Source organism: Harmonia axyridis, chromosome 1, assembly GCF_914767665.1.
Source record: "Harmonia axyridis chromosome 1, icHarAxyr1.1, whole genome shotgun sequence".
NCBI classification, from domain to species: Eukaryota; Metazoa; Arthropoda; class Insecta; order Coleoptera; family Coccinellidae; genus Harmonia; species Harmonia axyridis.
In genome coordinates this window covers 26,161,773-26,181,394 of record NC_059501.1, presented here as the reverse complement: position 1 = coordinate 26,181,394, position 19,622 = coordinate 26,161,773, and the positions used below count along the sequence as shown (strand labels likewise).

General features: G+C 31.4%; 1 protein-coding gene and 1 long non-coding RNA gene across 2 annotated transcripts; one reads left to right on the top strand and one right to left on the bottom strand.

The window, feature by feature from the left end:
• The first annotated feature begins 8,920 nt into the window (after positions 1–8,920).
• Positions 8,921–15,513, top strand: LOC123671017 (zinc finger Y-chromosomal protein-like). Its single transcript, XM_045604655.1, has 2 exons — positions 8,921–9,055; positions 13,165–15,513. The coding sequence occupies exons 1-2, from the start codon at positions 8,958–8,960 to the stop codon at positions 14,921–14,923; spliced, it is 1,857 nt and encodes a 618-aa protein (XP_045460611.1). The 5' UTR covers positions 8,921–8,957; the 3' UTR covers positions 14,924–15,513.
• Positions 15,514–15,785: 272 nt separating this feature from the next.
• Positions 15,786–16,641, bottom strand: LOC123671025. Its single transcript, XR_006746037.1, has 4 exons — positions 16,570–16,641; positions 16,438–16,505; positions 16,199–16,354; positions 15,786–16,139 (listed from the first exon to the last, which is right to left on the bottom strand). It is a non-coding gene; the product is annotated as an uncharacterized LOC123671025 (long non-coding RNA).
• Positions 16,642–19,622: the final 2,981 nt, after the last annotated feature.

The following is a 19,622-nucleotide window of genomic DNA, read 5'->3' as shown; positions in this document are numbered from 1 at the left end:
CATCATTGTGAGTTTTGTGAGTTTTCTGCTGAACATAAGCAAGGACTTGAAATTCATATGAAGGCTGTTCATTTGAATAAACGAGAACATAGATGTAACCTGTGCAACTATGCTTCAGTTTATAAAGGGAACATCGAAAAGCATATAGTTGCAGTTCATTCGAATAAACGAGAACATATATGTCACCTGTGCAACTATACTTCAGCTTATACAAAGAACTTCAAAAGGCATATATATAGCTGGAGTTCATATGAAGGCTGTTCATTCGGATAAACGAGAACATAGATTTCACTCTGCAATTATGCTTCAGCTTATAAACATAACATGAAAAGGCATATAGATGCAGTTCATTTTAATAAACGAGAATATAAATGTAAGTTTTGTGAGTATTCTGCTAAACATAAGCCAGGACTTGAAATTCATATAAAGGCTGTTCATTTGGATAAACGAGAACATAGATGTCACCTGTGCAACTATGCTTCAGCTTATAAAGGGAACATCGAAAAGTATGTAGTTGGAGTTCATTCGAATAAACGAGAACATAGATGTCACTTGTGCAACTATACTTCAGCTTATACAAAAAACCTTAAAAGGCATATAGCTGGAGTTCATTCGCATAAACAAGAACATGAATGTGAGTTTTGTGAGTATGCTGCTAAACATAAGGAAGTACTTGAAAAACAAATGAGGGCTGATCATTTGGATAAACTGGAACATAGATGTCACCTGTGCAAATTTGCTTCAGTTTATAAACATAACATGAAAAGGCATATAGATGCAGTTCATTTGAAGTAAGCAACTGAACAAAAGGGAGGAGTCGATAAGGATATGAATGTTATTCACTTCAATAAAAAAGAACATATGTGTTAACATATTTAACTACTCATACCCATAACCACACTCATACTCGCATACGAGTATGCTTCAGTTAAAAATAAGAGCCTCCGAAAACATATAAATATTATTCATTCGAATGAAAAAAAATTAAATATCACCTATGTAACTTTACTGAGGTTGGTAACAAAATTGTCATGTGAAAAATGAGGAACTACCTCTAGTACCTGATGATATTGACGATTCAGAATTGAATAATTTGATCGTGACGAAAAATGTACCTGATGTACCTCTTAACAATCAGAGTGTGAATATCAACGCTTGCAGAACATAATTAATTAATGGTTATTTTATCAAATTAATTCATAAGCAGTAATATTCTTAAATTAACGACCTAGTTTAAATATTTATTTTAATTTTAATTGAGTTGTGAACAACAATTTCTTCGTAATTAATTCATAAGCAGTAATGTTCTTAAATAAACGATCTATTTCAAATATTGTTTTTAATTTAATTAAGTTGATCAGTTGCCATCTGTGCCCAGTTTCAAAGTCACAAAGACAAATAATTTACAACAAATGATTTAATCGATGAGTGTAATGATTCCTGGGGTCACGAAGCTCCAAAATGTGACGCAAGGAAATGTAGTCGACTCGCCGTAACAACCATTTTGGAAATGTGGTCTCCTTCTTGATAATGGAGGTTCCCTTGAAAAATGAATGATATTGATAAACAATTGATACTTTGAAATAGGTTTTGTTATAGTATATCAAAAGTCACTTGAACTAGTCCATAAAAACGCTTGGCCAGATGTCTCTTTGAAGTGGATACCGCGATCTGCTAGATACCGGGGTTTATTTGAAAGTATTTTTAGGCAATAAATCCACCGGACCCAAAAGGATTTCTGGAGACTTGGACAACCCTTGTAAAATCGAAATACTCAGCTTCCTCCAAGTGTTTTTGGATTTACTGTACCATCATATTTTTGAAAAGTTTCATTGTTCTGAAAGAAAATATATAAGTGGTCTTAGATAACCCAAATTTTAAGAAAAGTGCATTGTTTTGATCATGAGCAAAATCACTTACAACAGTATTCACTTCATAATAATAATATAAAATTTTCTTCCTGGTGTTCCATATCTCCTCCTACCTCACATTGGAGGCCTTATTGTTCATCAAAGATAAGAAAATGTCATTGCATTCATAGTTTCTTGATATCAGTGCCCAGTCAGAACCTGGTTTTTGATTTTTCTTCTTTATTTGGACGTAAATTTTCCCCCCTCCCTCTTTAAAATTTCTTAAAATAGTATTAACATTTCTTTGGACCGCAATATGCAAAAGTTTTTCGAGGCATTTACCTCTGCTGTAATTTTTCTCGAACTCCGTTTTTTCTGGTGTGATTTTGGCGAGACATTCTCGAGCCAAATTCACGTAGGTGCTCCCTCACCCTAAGGATTATGCGTGTTTCATCCCGAGATCACTTTTGGACTCTTCAGTTAGGCAATCCAGCGATCTCTGCCTAAGACACCCTCCTACACCATGGAGAGGTGGCTCTGTTCCAACGCGGTGATCCTCATAAAGCCGCCGGGGCAGTAGTAGAGTGGCTCGACGCCCATAACGCCATCTCTCGTGCAGACAGAGTCATAACAGGATTATATTTGGTCCGACTTTTCATTTTGCTGAACATTTAGAATAGATATAATACCTTGAGTAATACCTGTCAATCGGAGAGAAATTTTTTTCAATTTATTCGTTATTTTTAGGGAGTCTTATGTCCTGCAGTGGACGCAGATGGTAGGTTGATGATTATATATTTCTTCCATTCAATGGGGAGTTGTTAGTTTTCAATGAACTTCTTAAAAAGAAAATGAAACATTTATTTCAGAAAATTAATTGAATATTTTACTCGCTCAGTTCGCACAGCTTACGAAGGAAAGAACTAAACAAAGAAATCATTAATTTGTGTTAAAAAGCGCTTCATCTTCTTCACAAAAAGATTCTCAATTACATTTTACTTCAGTAAATTATATGCGTGTATAAGTTCTTAACCATTTCACTTGAAGAACTGCTTTTAGGATGAATTTTGTTGTATCAGTCGTATTCAGAATCAGAATAAATCTTTGAAAATATAGATGGAAAATGAAAATGGTAAAACATTTTCAATTTCCAGAAAATACTTTAAATACCTGATTAATTTTTCGATTTGGCAACGTAGCAGCCAATTTGACGTAGCAGATTCGAGTGTCTCAACGTCATATAAATATTCTTCATGTTCACCCAGAAAAAATAAGAATAATCACAACAGAGTTAAGATTGGATTAGAAGGAATGGAACAAGATAATGATAGGACATCATTTGACTATGAGTGAGTATTATTATTTATTATTTTATTGAACAACAAACTAATGAAATATTTCTAGAGTAATTTACTTGAATGAACCTGATATTTTCCCTTTTTTCGGAACTATTCACATATAAATCGGCAAAATTAGGGGAACATGCAAAATCTCAACGAAGTTCATTTTCTCTTGTACCCTTTAGACGCTTTTAGCAATGATTTTTTCAATTGTAGTATGATTTCTCAGGAATATAATTAATTGAATGTCGTCCTCAGCTTCTTTGATTGTTGTTATATACAGAGGAGAACAAAAAAAAAATGAAAAGTGATAAATTATTGACAACTCCCTTTGGTGTGAACTGTTGACAAACGAAAGTGTTTACGAACATTTTCGTGTTGGCACGAAATCGAGGAGAAAAAACTACTCTTTACAATTTATCTTCAAATTGATTTAAATGAGATATGATTACTTCAAACATACACATTGCCTCATATTTTTTGAAGATGTTCTCTTTTTATTTATTGCGATATATCAATTTCGAGTAGGTACACTGAAAAAAATTTTTTTATTGTATTAAAGAATGGTAATAATCAAAATTGATGTTGAGCGTTTGCTGTTCGATGAAATATTCATTAGATAGAAGAATTTTGAACATAATATGTTTCGGTTTATATCAACTACTTAGACAAATTCTATGTTATTGATACAAAGTACAACTGATCGAATAACCTAACATTATAGTAATGAATCAATACAATTAACTTTTTTATGGAATTTACGTACATTTTCACGGTGTATCAATTTAAATTTACTTGAAGAGTTTTGCGATTCAAAACATTTATTCTCGAAAAGTAGTACTATATGAAGTGCTGACATTTTTCTCAAATTCGAGAAATCACAAAGGAGGATTTATTTATTTATTTCTTAGAATATAAAACTGTAAATCAAACATAGTTTGTTATCACAGAGTAACAACTTATTTCTTAATCTATTTGAAGTCTCAATAAAATATTTTTTCAACTCTTTTTTAAACTTAATAAATGTTTCTTCTTTTTTTAAGTGGATGGGTAACCCATTATATGAGTTTATTGCCGAGTGTGTTGGAAGTCTTGACCCTCTCGTTGTTTTGAATATGAAGTCACTGTAGAGATTATTGGCATGTCTTGTACCATACTTGTGTTTTTCAGATTGTTTCTTTAAATTTACTTTAGATTTTAACAGACCCGCATCAATCTTATAAATCAATTTACATTGCTCCTGTTTCACACCTTAGAGATCGGGAGCACAGGAAACTTTTCATACAAGTAGCTTGTACTGGTCTCATATGGAAGATTATGAATGTTCTTAATTGCCCTATTCTGGAGTCTTTGTAGTCTGCTTAAGTTCTTCTTTGTCGTATTGGCTTATTATTATTATTCTTTGTCGGATGGCTTCTGAACCGTTATGTTTCCGAGGGATCAAGCTACAAACCTAAAAAAAAATTGCTAAAATCGGCCAAAGTATTCAAGGGAAAATGAACAATAAACTTTCCTGAAATATTGTCGGTTTCCCTAAATTTACCTGTGTGTATATATATTTTTTGAAGATCCTGTATTATTTTTGAATGGTGATTGATTATTTTTTATTCCACAATGTTTTTCCACTCTGATGAAAATATTCAAACATTCAGAGATTACTCGCAAATCAAAAACAAACATAATGATTTCTTCGAACAATAAGCAGTGGGTCAAAATTAATTTAATATCAATAATGGTTCAAAATCAAACTGGTACGATATTTATATTATTTCCAATGAATGGAAAGATGGTACAAATAAATAAATAATAATAATAAAATGTGAAATATTTGGGTCACTTCAGATGCTAAGTTACCCAAACATAAAAGTGAAAATAATGGTTTTTAACGTGTGAAAATAATTATAAGAGAATAATATAACTTCAATAATAGGATTACTTTTTCCGGATTTGAAAATTTTCTGTTTGCCATTATAAATAAGTCTCTTATTAAAAAGCAAATTTGCAGGTAACAGATTATATGAAACATTCTTTCAAGTCCAAAAATGTTGAAATTGTGTTCTCTCCTAACATCCTAAATTTTCATTGTTCCTCTTAACAATAACTTATTTAATTCTAGTGTTCAGCTCGGTGTTCAGTATACAATTGAGGGCAGCATACTGATGCTTTGAAGGCAGAAGATATAGACATTGATGAGAATGAAATAAGATCATCTATTGGATATGAAACAGAAATGAAGAGAGATTATAGTTTCAATGAGAGAATTACTTTTGAAATTAAGCCATTGAGTAGTGAACATGCGTCATTTCATAAAGATCAAATAACGAACTATATGGATGGTGTTTCTTTGAATAAACAAGAACTTGAATGTCTAGTATGTATGAACATAAACAGGAGGGAGGACTTGAAATTCATATAAAGGCTGTTTATTTCGATAAACGTGACCATAGATGTCACCTGTGCAACTCTACTTCAGCCCATAAAAAGAACATCCAAAGGCATATTGATGAGAATATAGGAGTCATTTTTTCAACTAAAGCATACGAGTATGCTTCAGTTAAGGAGGGAAGCCTCCAAAAGCATATATATATATATATATTATTCATTCGAATGAAAAAAAAATAAATATCACCTATGTAAGTTTATTGCAAATGGTAACAGAATTTTCTTGTAAGAAATGAGGAACTACCTCTAGTACCTGATAATATTGACGATTCAGAATTGAATAATTTGATTGTGACGGCAAATGTACCTGATGTACCTACCTCTCAACAATCAGACTGTGAATATCAACGCTTGCAGAACATATTGAATTAATAGTAACATTTTCAAATAATAAAATAGATGATTTTTATTTTAATGAAGTTGTGAATAACAATTTTTAATCATTTCTTAATTTTGAACAGTCACTTTTTGAGAGGGATTAGGAGCCATAAAATATGCTGAACAGAATTAATTAATTGTTATTTTCTCAAATTAATACATAAGCAATATTCAAAAGATATAATAGATAATTATCATAAAAAGATACATTTCAGATTAATCGAAACCATATCAGTACTTAGTATTCTGTGTTAAGTACCTATTCTCTAAATAATCTCTGATCGGATGTAGTTCAATTCAAACAACCTGCTAATTAGGTTCCATCGTATGTTCACAGATGCCATTAAGATCGTTTTCATAGGTTTTGTGAGCAGACAAACCAGTGTTGCCAGAAGTGATGAATTTTCTTCAATATGCAGAGTTAAACCCCCAAAAAGAGCTAAAGAAGAAAAGGTGAACAATTTACGGAAACCGCTAAAACATGCAAAAAATTTGAAATTTACTTTTTTGCTATTTCATTCATTTCGTATGAGTTCTTACATGTTTCGGTAAAATGATTATGCTATGACTCCAAATTATTGGCAATTCAAACTCAGGGCTCGAGATTCTCTTTCGTCCAGAACTATACTTTTCGATTTCTTGTAGTTTTGACGTCTCTGCTACTGATTTCGAGAAAAAAATAATATCGAACTATTCTCCAGTAATCCTCAGGAAAATCCAAGTCATTTCAAAGATCCAGTTTATAAGCTGTGATGAATAAATTAATTATGAGTTTTGGTTCTTATTTACCCATTATGTGGCGAAGATTAAAAATGATTTCATGAAGTGATATGAGCATTACCAAAAAGTAAGACTACAAGTAACACCCTGTATCTCGAAAATAAAGCGTTTGCGAGCTCATGCTTATTGGGGCTTTTTATTCTTAGAATTATCTGAGGAACCTGTTATTTTCCTTCATAACTTCAATTTAGGAACACCTAATGGCCAATATAAGGTGAAAACAATCGAATTGGTAATAAAAAAATATTTCGAGTAATTTGGTTCAAACTTCGTTATCAAACCTCTGTTTCTCACATTACAGATATGAGTAAACGTTATCGTCGTTTTCTCATTAACAACCCCCTCCCCAAAAAAAAACAAAAGATCTACGCCCTTGTTGCTGTCTAGTAAAAAAAATAACAATTTTTTTAAGAGTAAGAAGTCTGTCGGGGTAAATGTCAGTTCTTTGCATTTTGAATGCGATAGAGTAATAAGATAGAAGTACCTAGATTAGGTTATTTTTTGCAAGGGAGTTTGTTTTATAATAGTGGGTGATAATTCTGAACTGAACCCTGAGGGAGACCTGGAAAAATAGCAGAAATGAAGCAAAATTCGAGAAAAGAAAATATAATCAGGTAGAATTATAGGGAGAAAGTGGATATATCCATAAGGTCTTCATAAAATGTGCATGAGTTGTTACATTTTGGACCAATGATTTCCCTAGAAAAATGCGGTGTTGAAATTAAATATATATTTTTGGAAATCTGTCGTATAGTTGAATATATTATTCTTATTGAATATTAGGTGAAAGTGTAAAAGTAGCTATAGCTAAACTTTCACCTGATAAAAAAGGTTATTATTATTATTATTATATTCTTAGACCATCTGAAATCTGCTGGAACCGGCAACATAGCGCACATAGTTTTCGATTTGAGTCGTTCGCGTTGTTAGTATGTGAATTCATCACGACCGACAATTGACACTTCAAAACAAAATAAATATTAATTCTAAAGGTTTATCGTATAGGTATATTGATGTTGGAAAATGCGTGAAATATCAATGATAGTGAATTTTGGTCGAATATCCATAATAAAACAAAAATCAACGGCGTATAAGTGAAATAAATGGAGTGACCTTGGCGAAAAATTATTTATTTATTTTTTTTTGACAAACAATATGCGACAAAATTTGTTGTGTACGAATTCGCATTTCACACCCCAAAATTAGTAAATCTGGAAAATTTAATCTTAGAGCGTTTTGTCCTTATCTACATAATTATCAACTGATGAACCGACTTCTAATGATATTTCTTTAGTGTCAGAAGAAAGAAAACATAGAATAGGCACAACACCTTGAGACTCTCGATTGACGTCCAATTTTCTACGTCAAATTGGCAACTATCTTGGCAGATTGAAGAAAGCTTTTTGATGATATAGAGGTATTTTATTGGGAACTCCTACTACAACCGCAGTGATATGTTAGCGATATCTGAAACTTAGCAAATTTGTATGTACTTTACATTAAACATATGGAAGAAATGAAAGTGGTTACACCTATAAGATTTTTGCCTTGACTGTAATTAAGTAGTCTTTTTTCACTGCCTCATCCACCATTGGCGAGGTCTGATGGCCATATTGAACTTATCAAAATTTCTTTCAACTTTACAGGAAAAATAATTCACACCAGTCCAATTGCTAATGATGATAATGAATAGTCGTCTTTCATTACAGACTTCAAATAAACTACTTAAAAAGAAAAATTCATTTCAGAAAATTCATTTGAATATTTCAATCGCTCTGTTCACAGAGCTTACGAAGAAGAACTGAATAAAGAAAACCTTCACTTGCGCTATCAAGCGCTAAATTCCACTTTAAAAACGTTCCATACATCAGAAAATTATATTTATATTTATATTTCTTATACTATGTACGTTTACCTATACGTTCTTATAACCATTCAATTTGAAGAGTTTCAAGGATGAATTTAGTTGCAGCAGTAACAGTCGTATTTAGAATCAGAATAAATATTCAAAGATATAGGTAACCTGATATTATAACTGTCGAGACCGATAGCGGGATCTGGTGACATATTTCTATTTTCTATGAATACTTCAAATACCTGATTAATTTTTCGATTTGGCAACGAAGCTGCCAATTTCATGTGACAGATTCGAGGGTCTATTCTACATATGTACCCAGAAAAATATATGAGTATTCACAACAGAAGAGTTAAGACTGAATTAGAAAAAATGGGACAAGATGATGATAGGATATCATTTGACTATGAGTGAGTATTTATCTCTGTTTTATTATTTTATTTATTTAAAGGTTTGTTGTACAAACCTTTGAAATATTTCGAAAGTTAGGTATTTGAATGAACCCGCATTTTTCTTTTTTTTGTGTTATATATGTATAACCATAGTATAGTTCTTCATACTATGATACAACATTGGCAAAATTAGGAGAACGGAAAATACGAAAAAAAAGATCAACGAAGTTTGCAGTTCATTTTCTCTTGAACCCTTCGGTCGATTTTTAGCAATTATTTGATTCCCCAGGAACATACTTGTATGAAATCCTTAGCTTGTTATACAGGCTGATTCACCGGGATGGCCCCTATTAGACTTTTGAGCTGAAAGTTTGTATATTGGCGTTTGACAATGATCTTTCTTCCTAAAATATTTTCAGTCCTCTACAACTCCTGGTTATACCGGAAAAAGACTACTACTTCCTAATTTCAAATGTCACATCCAGTATATTATTGCATCATTAGATAGCTTTTTTGATGACAATTTCGGCAATACGCCATATCTTAGGTAGAAACTCAACGGTTCATGAGTTAATTGGCTTATCATGAAAAAAATGAGGGCGATGATTTTTCGAACTTTTCGGCAGAAAAAGCTTTTTTTCTTTTTCAATTCTGCAAGTACATAGTATTATAAGACTGCTTGCGGTTTGGACAAAAATGTATATTCAGGAATTATTGAAATCCCGGGTGGCTTTGGAAAATCGGAATTAAGTTGGTATTGGTCATTCAGTAACATTTTGAATTGCAGATTTCGGGTTGGCATTGGAAATGCCATTGACAGGAGGTTAGATTTTAGTTTGTTTGTGTTATTGGTTTTGATCCAAGAAATTTTGAAATTAAAAAGTTGTATCAATTTCAAACACACATTGATTAGTTTATTTGAGTATTTCTCACAATACTGTTTGAAAAAAGAAGAAAGCAAGTCAGTACGGCCTGTATTATTAGCGGAAGAAAACCTGTGTGATACGATTTCACCTTAAAAGAATCATTTAATGATTTGATTGTTACCAAAAGCAACCAATATATCAGTCTGGATAAAATTTGACCAAAAAGCATCTAGATTTTAATCAATCGAACACAACATTACATATAATTAATTCGTTACAAGTTCAAAACAGTTAATAAAAGGAAAATTGTTATTGATGAACAGAAAAATATAATAAGTTGAGTACGATTTTATGATGAATACAGAGAATATTTGCAACAAAATGTGAAATTCATTCATCTGGAGGAAACTTGGTTATTTGAAAATGGCAGCATTATTGAACAGTGGACTCTAGAAAGAAAACAAAAAGTTTTTCAAATATATTCAAGGGTAAAAGTAGAAGGAGCACTATTTTGAATGATGTATATTTGGATTTTTACCTGGATGTTTTGTTTTCACAGTGGTGATCATGAGGATTATATAAATCTATGAAGGAAGAATTATTTTATAATTGGGTTGCTAAACAAAGTTTATTGCATTGCATCTATAGTTTATTTATATTCTATATTGAAATTAAGTATTGTTATATCTGTTTTTTGTTCTTCAATGAGTAATCCAAAAATCTAATAAATTTCAATTGCTTTATAGAATTTTTACTGAGTATTTAATCGAAAAATATATTTAGAAGAGTAACTTCAAAAATTTCTTCACCTCTTACCCACTTGAAGATAATAATAGAATGCAATAAAATTTTAAAATTCACAAATTAAAAATAATTTCATGCAAGAATGCTTTTAGTGAGTGAATTAAAGCTGTTATGGGCAAAATACTTTATGTAATTTAATAGTAACTAGTATAAAAGCATTTCAATAAAAAACAGAAAACTTGAGTACAAATAGTAGCTATATTTTTCATACAAATTTAATCAATCATTCATGTCATGAACAGTTTCAAAGAATAGTGACTTTAGAAAGTAATTTACACATTGGCTGATAAATTGGTTCCAATTTTGAAAGTTACAGCACAACTGGGATATCAAAATTTTTCATATACTAAATGGATTCTTTGAATTTTATTTCTGTCTTATTATGATATGGCTCTTCCATTCACTAAGCTACACTATTTAAATTTATCAACCAGTTTTTTCTGTTTTCTTCACCAGTTTAGACACCACAGTTAAAATGATCCATAAGAGTTATTTGATAAGAATTTTGCAAGCAGGTTGGTATCCAGTGTCCATCAGTAATGCAACAATTTTTGAAGAGCCTTTGGTGAAAAAGAAATATGCATATTTTAATGATCTTCAATGGGATCTTTCATGGGCGACTCTTAAATGAATAGATATCTCTTCATTGGATTTCTTAGAAATGAGATAGCATTTCACTATATTTTTACGTTATATAATCTGAACTTCAATTTATGAAATCATGACTGTATGCGTCCCATCGTAATAATCGTAATTTCGAAAAATCAGGATCTTTCGGATACAAATATGATGAAAATAATTTAAACTGGTTATTTCTATGATGAACCATAGCAATATTTAGTGATATTTTTGTAACCAGAAATAAAGCCGCGACTAGACGTTCAAGTCCTACTTCGATGTCAATAATTCCTGAATGGACTGTAAGTTGTTTATAAGAAGATCATGAACTTGGACAACTCAAATTCATCAAAACTCAAGATTTTCAAATTAGAAACTATATTTTTTATTATTTCTATCGATTATAGGGAAAAAAAATTTGGGGGTTACTGAAGCAAGTTACAACAAGTACAACGGATCGAATAATGAACATAACATTGTAATAATCAACATTTCATTGGTTAAATGGAAATTGTTGCTTGATTCAATAAGAACAATTCATCAATATGATGAATGACTTTTTATTGTATTAATATCCCAGTTCATAGGTTTTTTTTTTTTAAATCATTAATATTAGACCTCAAAACAGTTTCAAAATGATGAACTTGAAGAGCTTTGCCATTCAAAACATGAATTTCATGTTCAACAAAGGTACCATATAAAGCGTTCTCTCATATTTAATATATCGCAACAAAAAATAAAAAGATAAAATGATCAGAAAAGATGGGCCAACATTTGAGTTTACTTCGAATCTTTTTCAACAGCCTGTCTGCATCCACTCCTGGACATAGGCCTCCCCCTGAATTTTCCAATTTTCCCTTTCTTGAGCCAAACGGTGCCAACATCGTCCGACCTTTGTTTTATTTATTTTATTTTATTTATTTGTTTATTGCTTCGAATAAAAGCTTGTATTTACTTTTTTTGTTCACCCCTGCATTTAACAAAAACGGATTAAATGAAGATGGCATCTAAATCGTTTATGTACCTGAAGCAGTGGCGTACGCAAAGGAGGATATATCCATTTTAATCTGTAAATTTGTAAATTTTCAATTCAATTCAATTCAATTCAATTTATTTGAAATTCAAACCACAATTACAATGTGCTTAAATATAGTACAAAATACATACAACAATTTCAATGTTATCCCCATCAAGACGAAACAACAAGTCACAACGCTCCATAAATTAATCGTGTGAAAATTTAATCAACGAATTCTTCATCCAGCTACTATATTAAAAGGCTTGATCTGATCTGACTGTCTTCGGCATGATCATTATTTATTTACGAGCCAAAAATTCCAAATTATTGATGAAAATAAGCAATCTGATAAAAATTAATGAGATTTCAAAGTAGAAGCTCCGAACTTCTCTCATTGAAAATCAATCTCAGAAAGTATATACAAATTCAAAGCATATCGGAAACGATTTTTTTTCTTTATCCGCCCCCTCCCCCAAGGCTCATGTCGGGGTACGCCACTGTCTAGAGGAATGGAGCTACAATTCAAGAAATTAATTGCTGAAATCGGCCAAAGGGTTCAAGGGAAAATGAGATACGAATAAAAAAAAAACATTGCTTCGGACGATACAAATCTGGTACGATATTCATACAATTTTATCGAATGGAAAGATGGCAAAAATAATCCTTTTAAAATATTTGGGTCTCTTCAGATGCTATGTTACCCAAACATAAAATGTAAAAGTTTGCAGGTTACATGAAACTGTCTTTGATTTCCAAAAAATGTTGAAATTGTGTTCTCTTTTAAGATCCCAAAAATTTCCTATTAACTTCTTTGATTCTAGTGTCCAGCATACAATTGACGGGCAGTATACTGAAGATATAAAGATCGAAGACGTAAAGACTGAAGATATAGATATTGTTGACCAGTACATTGATGAGAATGGAATAAGATCGTCTATTGGATATGAAACAGAAATGAAGAGAGATTATAGTTTCAATGACAGAATTACTTTTGAAATTGAGCCATTGAGTAGTAAACATGACTCATCTAATAAATATAAAACTAGGAATCATATGGATGCTGCTCCTTCGAATAAACATGAACAAGAATGTCTAGTATGTGAGTATACAACAAATGACAAGACAAATCAAAAACGGCATTTTGATGCTGTTCATTTGAATAAGCGAGAACATAATTGTAAGTTTTGTGAGTATTCTGCTAAACATAAGCAGGGACTTGAAAACCATATAAAGGCTGTTCATTTGGATAAACGAGAACATAAATGTCACCTGCGCAACTATGCTTCAGCTTATAAACAGAATATCAAAAAGCATATAGTTGCAGTTCATTCGAATAAACGAGAACATAAATGTGTGTTTTGTGAGTATGCTGCTAACGAAAAGAAACAACTTGAAAACCATATAAAGGCTGTTCATTTGGATAAACGAGAACATAAATGTCACCTGTGCAACTATGCTTCAGCTTATAAACAGAACATCAAAAAGCATATAGGTGCAGTTCATTTGAATGAACAAGAACATAAATGTGGGTTTTGTGAGTATGTAGCTAATCAGAAGGGAAACCTTGAAAATCATATAAAGGCTGTTCATTTGGATAAACGAGAACATAGATGTCACCTGTGCAATTATGCTTCAGCTTATAAACATAGCATCAAAAAGCATATAGTTGCAGTTCATTCGAATAAACGAGAACATAAATGTGTGTTTTGTGAGTATGCTGCTAACGAAAAGAAACAACTTGAAAACCATATAAAGGCTGTTCATTTGGATAAACGAGAACATAAATGTCACCTGTGCAACTATGCTTCAGCTTATAAACATAGCATCAAAAAGCATATAGTTGCAGTTCATTCGAATAAACGAGAACATAAATGTGTGTTTTGTGAGTATGCTGCTAACGAAAAGAAACAACTTGAAAACCATATAAAGGCTGTTCATTTGGATAAACGAGAACATAAATGTCACCTGTGCAACTATGCTTCAGCTTATAAACAGAACATCAAAAAGCATATAGGTGCAGTTCATTTGAATGAACAAGAACATAAATGTGGGTTTTGTGAGTATGTAGCTAATCAGAAGGGAAACCTTGAAAATCATATAAAGGCTGTTCATTTGGATAAACCAGAACATAGATGTCACCTGTGCAATTATGCTTCAGCTTATAGACGGAACATCCAAAGGCATATAGAAGTAGTTCATCTGAACAAACGAGAATATAAATGTGGATTTTGTGAGTATGTAGCTCAGCAGAAAGGACAACTTGAAAATCATATGAAGGCTGTTCATTTGGAAAAACGAGAACATAAATGTCACCTGTGCAACTATGCTACAGCTTATAAAGGGAACATCAAAAATCATATAGTTGCAGTTCATTCGAATAAACGAGAACATAAATGTGTGTTTTGTGAGTACGCTGCTAACGAAAAGAAACATCTTGAAAACCATATAAAGGCTGTTCATTTGGATAAACGAGAACATAAATGTCACCTGTGCAACTATGCTTCAGCTTATAAACAGAGCATCAAAAGGCATATAGATGAAGTTCATTTGAAGTATAAACGAAAAGGGAGGAGTCGATAAAGATATGAATGCTATTCGCTTCAATAAACGCGAATTTGTTAACATTTTTAACTACTCATGTTCATTCATAATCATTCATAATCATACTCATACTCGCATACGAGTATGATTCAGTTATAAAAGAAACCTAAAAAAAGCATATAAATACTACTCATTTGAATGAAAAAAACTAAAATATCACCTATACAAGTTCACTGTGTTTGGAAACAAAATTGTCATGGGAAAATGAGTAACTACCTCTAGTGCCTGATGATGTTATGACGATTCAGAATTGAATAATTTAATCGTGAGGACAAATGTAACTGAGGTACCTCTCAACAATCAGATTGTGAATATCAACGCTTGCATAACAGAATTAATCAATATTCATTTTATCGAATTAATTAGTAAAATTCTCAAAGAACCTATTTTAAATATTGTTTTTTTTTTAATTAATTTCTGAACAACAATTTCTTCATAATTAATTCATAAGCAGTAATATTCCTAAATAAAGCTATTTCAAATATTGATTTTCATTTTAATTATTTTATGAACAACAATTTCTTCAAAATTAATCTTAAGCAGTAATCCATAAGAAGTAATATCATTGAATAAACCTTTTTTAAATATATTGATTTTTATTTTAATTAATTGGTGAGCAACAATTTCCTCATAAGTAATTCATAAGCAGTAATGTTCCTAAATAAACAATCTATTTCAAATATTGATTTCGATTTTAATTAAGTTGATCAGGTGCCATCTGTGCCTCACCCAAAGTCACAAAGACAAATCCAGGGTGGGACACCTTGGATTTGACTCTGTGATTGCAAAACGGTTCTCACTACTCCACTTTTATTTTAATTATGTGTGTATTAATCATAACTTTCGCTTCTCTATCCTTTTATGTAGTAAGAATTCCTTCATTAATTTTCTTCCTGTTTTTAAGAGATTCAATCTCTTATCAAGGTGTGTAATATTTCTCCACAAACTCTGTTCGAGTGAGAGCCTTGGAAATTGTAGTCTCCTTCTTTTTTTCATTTCACATTCAAAGTACTATACCAAAATATCAGTTGGGCGCAGCAGTAATGCTATGAAGTAATAAAGACAAATGATTTAATTGGTAAGTATAATGATTCCTGGGGTCACGAAGCTCCAAAATGTGACGCAAGGAAATGTAGTCGACTCGCCGTAACAACCATTTTGGAAATGTGGTCTCCTTCTTGATAATGGTGGTTCCCTTGACAAAAAATGAATGATAGTAATAAACAATTGATACTTTGAAATAGGTTTTGTTACCATCAAATTTTCTTTTTTTATATCTTGATTTCCAGGGGGCGGGGGAGTCTCTTTCTCTAAAATTCATTCAGTCTATGCAAGCTCCGAGACTCTCAGAAGCTGACTTACAGGTGTCAGCAACTCTGATGACACATATTTTTGAAAAGTTTCATTGTTCTGAAAGAAAGTATATTAGTGGTCTTAGTTAACTCAAATATTATGAAAAGTAAATTGTTTTGATCATGAACAAAATTACTTACAACAGTATTCACTTCATAATTATGATTTAATAAGATAAGTCTTCGCTTACAGATGTTCTTCAATATTGCTGTGTAAAAGTGAACTAAAATAGTGGAATCTCTGCTTAAAAAATAACCAAATTTTATACTCACGTGAGTACTACAGAAAACATTATAAGGCTGAAGAATCATTTGATTCAATCCATGGAAAAGCATTGAAATATAATTATTCGAAATATTCATACGTATTATCAGAGAACGACGTACTCGGCAAAAAAAGGGAACAGCTGCGACAAATCCTGCAAAGAAGAACACAGCTATCTCGTTAATTAAAGGCGTTCATACACTATAGATAATTGAAACAACTAAAATTATGAATGACGCTGCCTTTAAAAAAATAATGGATGAAATCCAAAAAAATAAAGAAGAATTGAAAAATGCAATCAAGGCAAGTGAAACTAGGCTATTGTTGAAAATCGAAAATCTCAAAACTAAAGTCCACGATTTGGAAAAAGAAAATTTCTCCTTGAGAAATAAGGTTGAATTTCTTGAGAAAGGTAGTAAAGAAAACAATATTGTCATTTTTGGAATAGAGTTAGACGAGGAAGTTTCAGTAGAACATGTTCTTCAAGAACTGAATAACCGTCTTGAGATTGATATTACTTACAAAGATATCAATAACATATACCGCTTAGGAAAAAATAAAGAATGTCCTGTTAAAATTGAATTCATTTCCTACTTAACGAAAAAGAATGTCCTACAAAATGCTAAGAAGTTGAAAGGTTCTGGTATTGCCATCGTACATGATCCTCACAATAAAAGAACAAGAAGAATACAGAATTTTGAGAAGATACCTGTTGACAAAAAGAGAGAAAGGAGAAAAGAATTGCTTCATTAAAAGGAATAAGTTGGTTGTAAATGGAAATGAGTTTATTATTGAAGAGTTACTAGGAATTGAAGAAGACGAAGCCTTACCGAAGACAAATAGTACCTCTGCCACACCGACACAGAAACTGCTCCTACAGCCCGAAACTCCGGGGGAACAAATACGAACCTCATTTGTGGCTTCTAAAGGAAACGTATCAATCGAACTCAAGAAAAACCAAATAAAATTGGATAAAATTATGAAACTTTGTTCTGATTCGTCTTCATTGCATATTGGAAAAAAATCAAAGTAGGTACTTAATAAAGAAATAGATAAAATAAACATTTCAGTTATTATTGTTGTTGAATTATTATAAAAAAGAAAAAAAATAATATATTATCATCATCATAATTGTAAGCCATTAGTAATTTTTGTTCTATCTATATATAATGCTGTTTTATACTGGGTTACTATCTTATACTTCATTTGTAATTTAATATATTATATAATCACTATGGATCAGTACATTAGAGATTGCGAATACTAGACAGTCAATACGATCGAGGTCGAGCAAATGTGCAGTATATTGGATTACCCTGTTGATTCTTGCGATAACAACACTTTTTCTTTGGTACACCAGAATATTAGAAGCATAGCAAAGAATATTGATGAATTCGATTTATATTTAGGTGAAACCGATACAGTATTCGATTATATCATTTTGACAGAAACTTGGTTGATTCAATATATTAATTTCTTCAGTAAAAATGGTTACGTGACTATTTACAATGGAGGAGATGACAATAAAAACGATGGTGTTGTTGTATATATAAAGGAAAATTCTAATTACGTAACGAACATTATCCACATTGATAAATGCAAAGCAATAGAAACTCAAATCAATACTCGTAACAGAAAGAAACTAATAATCATAGCTCTTTATAGACCTCCTTTCACGAACGTAATACTATTTCTGGATCAACTCAAACTTTACCTGGAACAATCAAGACAAAAAACATCAGATTACCATATTATTGTCGGTGATATGAACATAAATATCGGACTTGAGGATGACGAAATTGTATCGGAGGATCTAAACATATTGAGTGAATGTTTTGAATCGATGATAAACAAAGATATTAGAGTACAAGGTAAGTCTGCTTCGTGTATTGATCATATTTTTTTGAAATGTAAAACACCTGAGTTCAAGGAAAAGTGTAGGCCAATAATTGTACACTCACATATCACTGAATCAGTGATATGTGAGTGTACAATTATTGGCCTACACTTTTCCTTGAACTCAGGTGTTTTACATTTCAAAAAAATATGATCAATATAATGATATGATATGATCAGTGACACTGATCATTATACTCAAATCTTGAAAATACCGATTGAGTTGGAACCTACACAGGCTTCAATAGAATCCTATGTTGAATACAAGAACTTAAGGAGCGAATAATTAAGTATTTTTTATTCTTTGAATTATCATACATAAAAAAAAAATTTAACGGTTGGATTTGGCTACTCTCTCCAACTCATCCTTCTTCTTGATAGCATAAGAATTTGATGATCCCTTTGCCGTCGTAGTATACAAGAGAGTACTCAAATTCAAATTTATATGCAAAAAACCGGCGAAAAATGAAAATTTTTACCTTTTTTGAATTTTTTCAAAGTTTTATCATGAAATCTTGGTGGCAAACCTCAGATTCGAATTCTGTACCCCATTAACAAAGAAAATAAATTGAATAAATCAAAACTAACCCATCAACTGGATTTTAGCAGAGATAGATAAAATACGCCAATTTTGAACTATCGTTTGAGCCAGGTTTATCGAAAAAAAACTTGATGGAAGAAAACGCCAGAAGAAGAAATTTTATTCTGAATTTTTTTTTTAATGTTCCGTCACGAAATTTGGGTGCTAAGCCTCAGATTCGAATTCAGCACCCAAAAACAAAAAAACATACGATCAAAGAAATCACAACTACCCCATAACTTTCCCTTGAGGGGCACATTTGAGCACAAATTGTCTACATTACGTAGAGGTTATCTGATTCAGATTTCAGATTACTTTTTACGAATTCCATTAAAAAAAATACTTTCGAGATTTTGAAAAAAAAATAAGTTTCAAAGTGAACGATCTGAAGTTACTGAAGGTACTACGAATATACTGTGTCCGTAAAGTATGGAAAAAATTCATTTTTAAACAGACCATTTTGAGAAAAAATCCTGAAAAATGTCGATTTTTTATTTCAATTTACCGTATTTTAAAATAATAATCTAATATACAGGGTGAATTACTTTCGAGTGATGACGTCATCGTAATTTTTGTTTAAATGGA